Source organism: Chrysochloris asiatica, unplaced genomic scaffold (genome assembly GCF_000296735.1).
Source record: "Chrysochloris asiatica unplaced genomic scaffold, ChrAsi1.0 scaffold00021, whole genome shotgun sequence".
Classification (NCBI taxonomy): Eukaryota; Metazoa; Chordata; class Mammalia; order Afrosoricida; family Chrysochloridae; genus Chrysochloris; species Chrysochloris asiatica.
Genome location: NW_006408539.1, coordinates 11,901,221 through 11,912,235, shown reverse-complemented (window position 1 = coordinate 11,912,235; position 11,015 = coordinate 11,901,221). Strand labels below are relative to the sequence as shown.

The 11,015-nt window shown below is 45.3% G+C and overlaps 1 protein-coding gene across 1 annotated transcript in view; it reads right to left on the bottom strand.

Annotated features, from left to right (window-relative positions):
- The window catches only part of LOC102828738 (nose resistant to fluoxetine protein 6-like), a 61,121-nt gene extending 50,393 nt beyond the window's left edge, over positions 1-10,728 (bottom strand). Inside the window, exon 1 of the mRNA XM_006837572.1 lies at positions 10,575-10,728. Coding sequence (XP_006837635.1) covers positions 10,575-10,728 — 154 coding nt within the window. The remainder of the gene's footprint in view (positions 1-10,574) is intronic.
- Positions 10,729-11,015: the final 287 nt, after the last annotated feature.

Sequence of the window (11,015 nt, the reverse complement as noted above, 5' to 3'; positions counted from 1 at the left end):
TGGAGCACAGCCATGCTCATACATTCATACATGGTCAATGCTAAATTGCACAGTGACCCATAAAGGGGAGAATATTTACTCTCCACCCTTTAGTTTAAAGGTTTGTAAACTTCTACCTAGACCTGTGGTTTTCAAGCCCTCTTTGGACATTAGAACCACCTGATCTACTTTAAGAAGCTCTGGTGGCACTGTAGGATAAGCACAGGGCTGTTAACCTCAAGGTTAGCAGTTCAAACCCACCAGCTTCTCCAAGGGAGAAAGATGAGGCTTTCTGCTCCCATAAAGATTTACAGCCTCAGATGCCCTATGTAGGGTCACGATGAGTTGAAACCAACTCAACAGCAGTGGATTTTGGGTGGAGGATCTGTTTTAAAACTATTAATGCCCAGCCTCACAGCACAGAACTGAAATGGTCAGAGGTGCACATTAATCTGGGCAGTGATTGTTTGTCAGATGGTCCAGGTGATTTTAGTGTGCAGCCAGGCCTGACTGCTGTCTTTAGGGTTAATTCTAGACTCCTGAGCATGCTTTCCCAGGCTCTTCCAGCTTGCTCTTCTCAGTCTCGGCTGTCTGTCTCACTCCCACGCTCATGGGCTTCATCTAGAATGCACAGGCCTGCACTGGTCCTCCTTTCATCTGGGAATGTCCCTCCTTCCTGTCTGCCTGCAAATGTTGACTCATTCTTTAAGTCTAGGCTAAAGGGACATTTCCCAGGAAACACTCCAGACTCCTGCTTAGTGCATCCCTTGAAAAGGCATGTGCTTGTTTACCTACTTGTCTGTCTCTCTCCTGAATGCACTTCAGAGGAGGAACTCTATAAACATTTGCTGAATTTAACTTTGAAAAGCTTATGTTCAAATGCCCAAAATGCAGTTCCACAGTGTATTTCTCATGGTATCAAAAATTGTTTTAAACAGATGCATTTATTATAAATAGACTAAATGATTTTCAACTTCCCTTCTCCATCACTGAGCAGGCATCCCAAACTGAAGCCTGCATTTGTTGTTGTCTGTTGCCGTCCACTCGATGCTGATTCATGGCTATTCCAAGTGTGCAGAGTGGAATTGTGTTCTCTAGGGTTTTCCTGACTGTGTGCCCTTTCAGAAGCAGATCACTAGGCCTGCTACCCAAGGCATGTCTGGGCGGGTTCAAACAGCCAGCCTTTCATCTAGTACAGACACATCTTGGATATGTTGCAGGTTCCGTTCAAAACCACCACAGTGAAATGAATATTGCAATAAAGTGAGTATACGTTTTTTGGTTTCCCAGTGCATAGAAAAGTTACATTTATACTACACATCGGTGACCAAAGTGCATCTGAATGCCTTCCCACACTGGAGTCTCATCTTTTGCTAACACCATACTGGACGACATTCTGTTTTGATTCATAGGGTTCTCGGTGACTTGTTTTCAGAAGTAGATCACCAAGTCTGTTGTCCTAGTCTGTGTTAGTCTGGAAGCTCTGCTGGCACCAGTCCACCCTGGGTAGAGCTGCTGATACTTGAAGTATTGGTGGCCTCGCGTCCAACATCATAGCAGCATGCAAGCCATTATTGGAGTCCTGGTGTGGTGCTGTATGATAAGCACTGGACTGCTACCCACAAGGTTGGTGGTTCAAACCCACCAGCTGCATCTCAGAAACGTTACACAGGGGTGCCTTGAGTCAGAACAGACTCAATGGCACTTAACAACAACAAGTTTCCAGCATCTTAGCAACATGCAACCCACGACAGTACAACTATTGATGGGAGATTGTTGATGGGAGCTTGTCTTTACCTTTAGGTCAAACCCAGAGGGACATGCATAGAGCAATATCTGATTCTTCATTTCAGAAGATCAAATTCGAGTTTTTTGTTTGTTTGTTTGTTTTTTACAGTTGGTGCTTTGATGTGTAAACTGACTAGATTTATGGTTTTCCCGATGAGGTTATTTTGCATTGGCTTCCTTAGTGATTTTGAACTCAAATGGACAAGTTGCCCTTTCACATCCTAGCACGTCATTAGTTTCTGTCAATTGGAAGAGAAACTGGGCCATTCAAATCTAAAGACACTGGGACAGCCACGCGAGGGGGAGATGGACGCCGTGAATGATTAATAGTAGCTGCCACTTCAAGACACATGGCACTTGCCCCACGTTTTCATTTCCAAAGGATTCAAAACAATGCATTTCAATTGTGCTAGGCTAATTGGCAGGCACATCTTCTGTCTCACACGGTGGCAATCATGTGTGGATATTAAAATGCAGAGTAGATTAGTTTCTGAGCCTGAATGGAGGGGTGTTCCATTTAAAACGATGGATACATTTACAACATCAGGAAGCTGACTGCAGTCAACCTTTCTGAGATGCTCTGCCGGAAACCAACCCTGAAAACAATGATCATCTTCAGCATTCAAACCTACCAGATTGCTGGGTTCCATCGGCAATGTTTACAAACTAGAATTGCAATAAAACCTGCGAAAGTCAGAACCCATGTGAAGCAAAAAACTGACCACAGAAGGAAAGCAAATATGAAGCAACTTCAAAAAGCTAAAAGCCCCATGATCTTTTTTTTTTTTTTTTTGGTTCAAATTAACGGTTTATTTCCATTTTTTAAGACTAACTGAGGAGTCCAGAGCGACTAATCTATGTGGTTATAGTTCAAATGTAGCTAAGAAAGACTTGTTCTATGTACAGTGAAGATGATGAAGGGGTTCATTTCAACATTTACCTTTTCTTATTTGCAGCATCCAAATAAGAAATGTTAACACCCATTTTCCCCAGTTTAATTCAAGATGAATGACCAGCTACTTAAGCAATCTAGACATGTAAAACTGAAAACACCTGAAATGGGTGTCAGCAGGTTGTATTAATCAAGTGGTGGGGTGAACTCCGGAAATGCAGGAATCATTGAAAGATGAGGAAAAACAACATTTACATGAAGTCTGGAAGGAAGATTAACTGCTACCACGTCCATTATGAGGTGGACAGAGTCCACGTCCCACTGATGGAAGCTGAGCTGGCTTCTGGACATTAAGTAGAAAATTATTACTTTTATTCAAACTGACTGGAAGTGAGCTAAACAGCTGAAGGAGGAATCACATTGTTCCCTCCACATGAGGAGGGTCACACTCCTCTGGTCCCCAGGAAAGGGAATTCTGTGCTGAGTTCTGCTCCTTCAGAAGGCTGAGCTGAAGGTCCATTATTGCTAGCAAAGCTGGAGTGGCCCTTTCCCCACTGTGAAGGCTGCTGGTTGGCTGGAGGCCCAGTGAAGGAGGGTCAGGTGGCAGAGACAGGCTTGGCTCGGTCACCTCCAGGGAGGCCTGGTCACCTTGGCGAACAGAGGTCTTTTCTGAGCTCCCTGCTGAGATGTCACCATACTTTGCCAACCAAACTGATGAAGCAGTCTGGAGCCCAAAGGGTCAGAGCCTGCAGGACCAGAACAGCTTATGAGGCTGTCACAAGTGGTCCAGTTGACATTAGGTGGAGCCCAAGTTCTTTAAAACAAGGGACAGAAGGAACCTGGGCAATACTGTGGAAGTGAGTGGTCAGCAAGGCTGCTGCTACCACCTCCCAGTCCCCATGCTCAGACGGACGGGCATGAGCTCACAGGGGGACTGAGGGAAACGCGCATGTGGTGAGCACAGGATGAATTTTATCAGAAACTGTGGGCCACCTGCCGAGCCTTCATGTCCTGCGCCAGGTGAACACCTATGAGGTTCCTGAGAACAGTTGGTGGTGTAGACACGGGGATGACACCACGGCTCAGGGCCACATCTGGGCTACTGAGAAGAATGGGTTTATTGCACATTTGTTGTCGAGGGGAATGGGTTTCCCTGCAGACGGAGGCTCTCTGGATGGGCAGAACCACCACCAGGCATCAATGAATGACTTTGACGTCAGGAAAGAAAGAATCTGGTGGGGTCTTCCTAGAGTCTCCATGTGTGCAGCTGGGGGGCAGAGCTTGACTTGGCCATGGTGTGGTGGGCAAACTTGCTCGCTTACAGCCCAGCGCCAGTCCCTCAGTGGCACTGATGGCAGGAAGCTGGGTTACGGGGAAACGTCTCGACACGCATGCAGGTTCCAGAAAGATGCTGGAACTACGACTCTCAATTCCACTGGGTGGGTCAGTCAGGAAGCCACAAGAGATCCAGAGGAAGGGACTTGGAGATCACAGGCTGGAAGGGCCGGCAGACCATCTCCAAGCAGCAGAGGTGGCGACCCTGGTCAGGAAAGGCCCCTAGAGAGAAAAAGATCTAAGAGAGGGTTGGAAACAGACAAGTCTTGCTGAATCAGGCGTTGATTTTCAATGAGTTTTTCTAAGCTCAGGAAACAGGAGGCAGATAATCCACAGCTCCTGCAGAGGGTTCCGGGAAGAATCCAGTCCCGCTGCCTGGCTGTCCCTCCGTGTCTCCTGAGTAGCACTGTGTACCTCAGATATAAATGGGGTGGTACCGCTTGTGGTTGATCTTTTTCCTACATGTTGGGCAGGTGTTGGAATTTTTAAGGGCATCACGGAGGCACTGGCTGCAGAAGACATGGCCACATTCAGTGGAAACAATGAGACGTCTGTTCTGCACAATCTCTGATTACCCATCCATGCAGATAGGACAGCTGACAGTACCGGAAGGCCTGAGTTCCACCATGCCCTCCTCTCTGGTGTTTCTGGGCCTGTGTGGGGTCACATACACATCTCAGTCTCTGGACGAGTCATCATCATCACTGCTTACCACACAGCTGTCGGTGTTTTCCTGGCGCAGTCTCCTTGCTGTCCTCCGGGGCCGTTGCCTTTCTTCAACAATCACAACAGAGTCATTGTGGGTCAGGTCAACAACCACAGGCTCCAAGGACTCACAAGGGAGGTCCACTATTTCATCTCCAGCGCTTTCCTCAAGTTCTATGGGTTCTGCTTCCACGGCCATGGCCATTTCTGGTATGGAGAGAGCTTCTCGAGTTCGCTTCTGGGCTTGTCTAGAATTTATTGTTCCACCATGACGCTTTCTTGTGCTCACTATGCTCTGGCCCCCACCTACAGAAGCAGTGGCACTCTGTCCCAGGGTGGGCAAGAAGACAAGCCTTGTCAGCCTCTCTCTCACGCCTGCTGGTTAATCATTTGCCAGCTTGCAAGAGAATCTCGAGCCAGGGAGATTTTTGGTATCTTCAGATCTTGCAGTTGGTTTATCCCGGTATCTCCGCCACCAGGGCACTCTGAGGAGGAAGAACCTTCCAAAGCAGCTGAGTAGAACTCCTCAAGCAGGCCGCCGCCGCCTAAACAGCCCCCATGATCTTTTTATTCAATTTTCCCACAAACTTTCCAAAGCCTCCTGGTATTTGCCATTAAAATGATTGATCGAAAAATGGTAAGACTGCACCGTGTCAAAGGCAGGAAATGGTGAGAGCTGGGAAAACAAGGCCGTTCTGTCCATTTCCAGCTCTCACTGGCTCCTCTGGATACCATCCTGGCCCTATAGCTGATGGTCAGGGCATGTAGGCCAAATGCTAAACATCTGTTGCCAGAGACAGCCTTGTGGGAAGAGAAAGACCTGAACACATGGTCCACCTGACCCAGGCAACTCCTCCGGGCAATGACCCTGGTCAGCAATTCATTCAGCTTGAACTTGGAGAATAAAATAGCATCTGTATTCATTCCTTTCTTATGGCTGTTGTGAAAAATACCAGAACTTCAGTGGATTCAAACAACAGTCTAAAATCAAGGTGCTGGCAGAGCCTTGCTGCCCTCCAGTGGTCCTAGGGGAGGCTCTATTCCTTGTTTCTTCAAGCTTCTGATACTTACAAGCATTCTTTGGCCACCTCACTCCAATTCCTGCCTCTATGGTTACATCTCCTTCTCCTCTTCTGTCTGTCTCAAGTCTTCCTCTGTCTTATAAGGGTAAATGTAACTTCATTTAAAGAATCCATACTGTGGCTCTGCGGGTTAATGCGCTGGACAGCAAAGCTGGTTTGAACTGCAAGGTTGGCGGTTCAAGTTCACCTCCTCGGAAACCCTACACAGGGTCGCTATGGGTCAGAACTGACTAGACGGCACTTAACAACAACAGAGGTGTAACAGTTAAGTGCCCAGCTGCTGTCTGAAAGATTGTCAGTTCAAACTCACCCAATAACTACAGGAAAAAGACTTGTAATCTGCTTACTTAAAGATTCTGGCCAAGAAAGCCTTGAAGGCAGTTCTACTCTGTCCCATAGGGTTGCTGAGTTGAAATTCACTCAGTGGCACACAAGACAGCAATTACACCTAGGACCACCTGGATAATCCAATAGGAGTCTCGGTGGCACCAGAGAAAGATGAGGCTGTCTTAACAATGTCAGAAATCTGAGATAAGGTTAAGACTCAACTGATTGAAAATGAACTCATTGGCAGGGGTTTGATTTGAGTTTGGATGATCCATGACCACCATCTCATAAACAGTGACATCTCCAAAGATCCAGCTTCCATGGGAGTTGACATTCACAGATTCCAGAGATTAGGATGGGAGTATTTTTGTCAGGGAAAGGGAGATGTTTCAGCCTACCACAACAGGAATATTTGAAGTCCAGTGAATGGCAAAATTTCAATGGAGACAAGTTTTCCTTATTCTATTTCATCAGTTTCTGCATCTTTTCAGTCCCTCCCTTCAGTACCTCCAGATTAGCAGCCACACAGGAAAGAAGCAATGCTCCAAGACATCCTCTGCTAATGACTGAGAACAAAGTCTCGACTAGATCCAGACACTGCTGGTGCTAATGTATCTACTGACCACCTCCTATAACCAGAAACTATGGGCCTTGGCTTCCAGAGAGAAGCTGAACCTCAGATACAAGAGGTGTGAAGCAGTAATCATCTGGAAGATAAACAATGGGGCCAAAGTGAGTAACATCAGAACAGGAAGATCAGCAACCAGGCGGGGACCCTGCATAGGAACCACACAGCAGGAACTTGAAGGGTTATGACAAAGATGTATAGCAAAAGTAGCTGTTAAGGAAGGAGCCCTGGTAGTGCAGCAGTTAAGCACTCGGCTAACCACAAGCTTGGCAGTTTGAAACCACTTAGTAACTCCAATGGCTATCTGCTCCTATAACGATCACAGCCAAGACAGCTCTAGGGGAAGTCCTACTCTGTCATGTGGGGTCACTATTAGTTGAAATTGAACAGAAAACTTCAAAGGCAGCTCCAGAAAACAAAGTCAAATATTATAATGAAATGTGCAAAGATCTGGAGTTAGAAAACCAAAGGAAGGACATGCTCAACATTTCTCAAGCTGAAAGAATTGAAGAAAAAATTTAAGCCTCAATATGTGATCCTGAAGGATTCTGTGTACAAAATATTAAATGCTGCAGAAAGCATCAAAAGAAGATGGAAGGAATACACAGAGCCACTGTACCAAAAAGAAATGGTCCATGTTTAACCATTCCAAGAGGTGGCATATGCTTAAGAGACATTGGAAGAAGTCCAGGGTGCACTGAAGACATTGGCAAAGAGCAACGGCCAGGGAACAGACGGAATACAAATGGAAATCTTTCAACAAACTGATGCGGCACTGGAGGCACTCACTCATCTATGCCAAGATTTTGGAAAACAACTACCTGACCAACTGACTGGAAAAGATCCATATTTGTGCCCATTCCAAAGAAAGGTCACCCAATGGAATGCAGAACTCATCAGACAATATCATTAATATCACATGCAAGTAAAAATTTGCTAAAGATCATTTAAAAATGGCTGCAACAGTAATTGACTAGTAACAGCCAAAGGTTTGAGTCAGATTCAGCCGAGGACGTGGAATGAGGGATATCATTGCTGAGGTCACATGGATCTGGTCTGCAAGCAGAGAATACCAGAAAGATGTTTACTTGTGCTTTATTGACTACACAAATAATTCAAGAAGCTGGATTATGAAAAACATGGCATCAGGATTGGAGGAAGATTCATTAACAACTTGCGATATGCAGATGATACAACTTTACTTGCTGAAAGCAAAGAGGACTTAAAATACTTACTGATGAAGATCAAAGACCACAGCCTTGCACCTCGTTTGCACCTCAATGTAAAGAAAACAAATATCCTCATCACTGGACCTATCAACAACATCCATATAAATGGAAAACAACATTGAAGTTGTTAAAGACTACTTTGCTTGGTTCCACTATCAACATTCATGAGAGTAGCAGTCAAGAAATCAAACAACGTGTTGCATTAGGCAAATCTGCTGCACAAGACTTCTTTAAAGTGTTCAAGAGCGAAGATACCAATTTGAAGACTAAAGTGTGCCTGACCCAAGCCGTGGTATTTTCAGTAGCCTCATATGCATGTGAAAACTGGAGAATGAATAAGGAAGATCATAGAAGAATTGATGCATTTGAGTTATAGTGTTGGAAAAGAATATTAAAAGTACCATGGACTACCAGAAGAACAAACCAATCTGTGTTGGAAGAAGTACAATCAGAATGCTCCTTAGAAGTCAAGATGGCCAGACTTTGTCTCTCATTCTTTGAACATATTATCAGGAGGGACCAGTCCCTGGAGAAGAATATCATGCTTGATTAAGTGGAGGAACAAAGAAAAAGAGGGAGACCCCCAACAAGGTGGATTGGCACAGTGGCAGCAACAATGGGCTCGAGCGTGGAAGCAATTGTGAGGATGGCACAGGACAGTGAGTGTTTCCTTCTGCTGGACAGAGTCGCTATGGGTCAGAGCCGACTCAACAGCACTTAACAATAACAACATTCATTGAAATCAGCTCACCAACACCCAGAAACAGTCTTAGAACATTCTTGAACTCTTCCCCAAGCAGGTGTTATGCTGGGAGTTGTCCTGTCTATTTCAACTCATCACGATCCCTTGTGACCGAGTGGAACTACCCTATATGGTTCTCTAAGCTTTACAGCCTAAATCCCTGGTGTGGTGCTGTAGGATAAGCACTGGACTGGTAACCACAAGGGTGGTGGTTGAACCCACCGCTACTCTCAGATATTCTATACAGGACTGATATGAGTTGGAACCAACTAAATGGCATGTAACAATAGTCTTTACCAGAACAGATCACCAAATGGGTTTGAATCTTTAACCTTTCAGTTACAGCTGAGGACTTAACTATTGCACCACGAGATTTCCTCATTATGAGATTGAAGTATAAAGAATGAAAATCAACACTGTTGTCTCATCCCCCATCAGTATGTGCCGCCTCCCTGAGGGCCTCCCACCCTAATCCCCTCCAAGGCCACTGCTGGGCTGAATCTGGACTTTGATGTTCTCAGACCTTCTTTTAGTGGTTACAAATTGGGCTACTAATCTCACAGTCAGCAGTTTGAAACTACCAGCTGTTCCGTGGGAGAAAGATGAGGTTTTCTGCTCCTATAAAGATTCACAGCCTTGGAAATCCTATACAGGGTCTCTATGAGTCGGAACCAACTCCACGGCACACCACCACCACCACCACCACATTTAAACTAAAACAAATTCCAGTTTCAGGCTCCTACAGATGAACAACCCATTATTCAATGTGTCCTGTTGGAGGAGTTACGTGTTGCTATGTCCCTGGTGTGGCGCTGTGGGTTAGTACACCAGACTGCAAAGCCATTTGAACTGCAAGGTCGGTGGTTCAAGCTCACCAGCTGCTCTTCGGAAACCCTATACAGGGTCTCTATGGGTCAGAATCGACTTGATGGCACTCAACAACAACAATGTTACTGTAGGATCAGCACTGGAGTGCTAACCACAAGGTCAGCAGTTCAAACCCACCAGTTGCTCTTTGGGAACCCTATGAGTCAGACCGGATTCTTAACAATAATAGCATTTCAAAACTTTTGTTTACCTTTATGATGAATATTATGCTAAGTGTAAATGCTTTCCAATACAAAATCAATTCGTGGATTGCCCCGAATGTAAATAGAAATTGGTATGTTCAGTTTTTTGCCTTATGAATGGTTGCCATCCGCATCAATAATGGTGGGACAGATCACCCCACTGAGAACACATCTGCTTTCTGGCAGAAAGGTATGTGTCTTTTTAGTTGTGAGAATACATTTGGGAAATTGACCAAGAACAAATCCTGCATTCCTGGAGTCCATCCACATCACTTAAAAAGAGTTTGGCTACATTGTTCATTCTCACAGCTCCAGCCAAAGCATTTACCAACTCACTCCTTAGAATTTAACACAAAAAACATCAAGAGCAGAACTTGTGCCCTGAATCGTGAAGTAATTCATTATCAAAAGCAGGCAAAACATCTAGACAACGAAACAAACCAAGTTACTTTATGCAACAGTGAAACGTTATCCTCTACAATAATAGTAAAGGGCATCCATCACCATTTAGAAACAACTCTCATCAGAGAATTCTCATCTTGTTAACAGTTTGGTCCTTAGAAGGTTCCTTCTGACTGGATTTCATACTGCCTCCTCTCTCGCTTTCTGCCACAGAAAGCCTTCCTCGCTCCTGAATCCTGGTGTGACTTGGAAAATGAGGTTTGTCTTCTCATCCCTATTTGGTTCTGTGGTTTTCTAGAACACTCCTGGCAAGAGTAGCTGCAAGAACCTCAGGCTGCCCCGAGCCAGTTTCTGCACTGGTTTACCTACCTGACAGGTCAGGAAAGCCAACTTACTTCTTAGAGCGTATTCTTTGGGTTCCTTTGAGTTCAGGTCAGAAAGGAAGACCTCCATGTCCTGCAGGCACTTTAGAGAACTGTTTCTTGCCGGGAAAACAAAGGGTAACTGAAACTGAAAAGAAAGCAGGCCTAGAAGTAAAGTCCGGACCATCTTGTCCCTAAAGCTGTCAGGAAGACCTTCCCTCCCTTCAGACACAAAAAGCCTTATCTTTACGAAGCACTAGCCTATAAGGCATGGGGAAAATATGACTCTGCTTGGTCCTTAACAAGCTGCGTTTCCTCAGCCACCTGCAAAGCGGTCAAGACAGCAAACCATGGAAACCGATTTCTGTATGACTTGTTAGATAAAAAAGCACTCTGGATTCAGGCTGTAAGCCACCTGGCTCCCCTTTGGTTATGCAAATTAACATTGCCAGAGGACACGGAGAAGCCTACAGT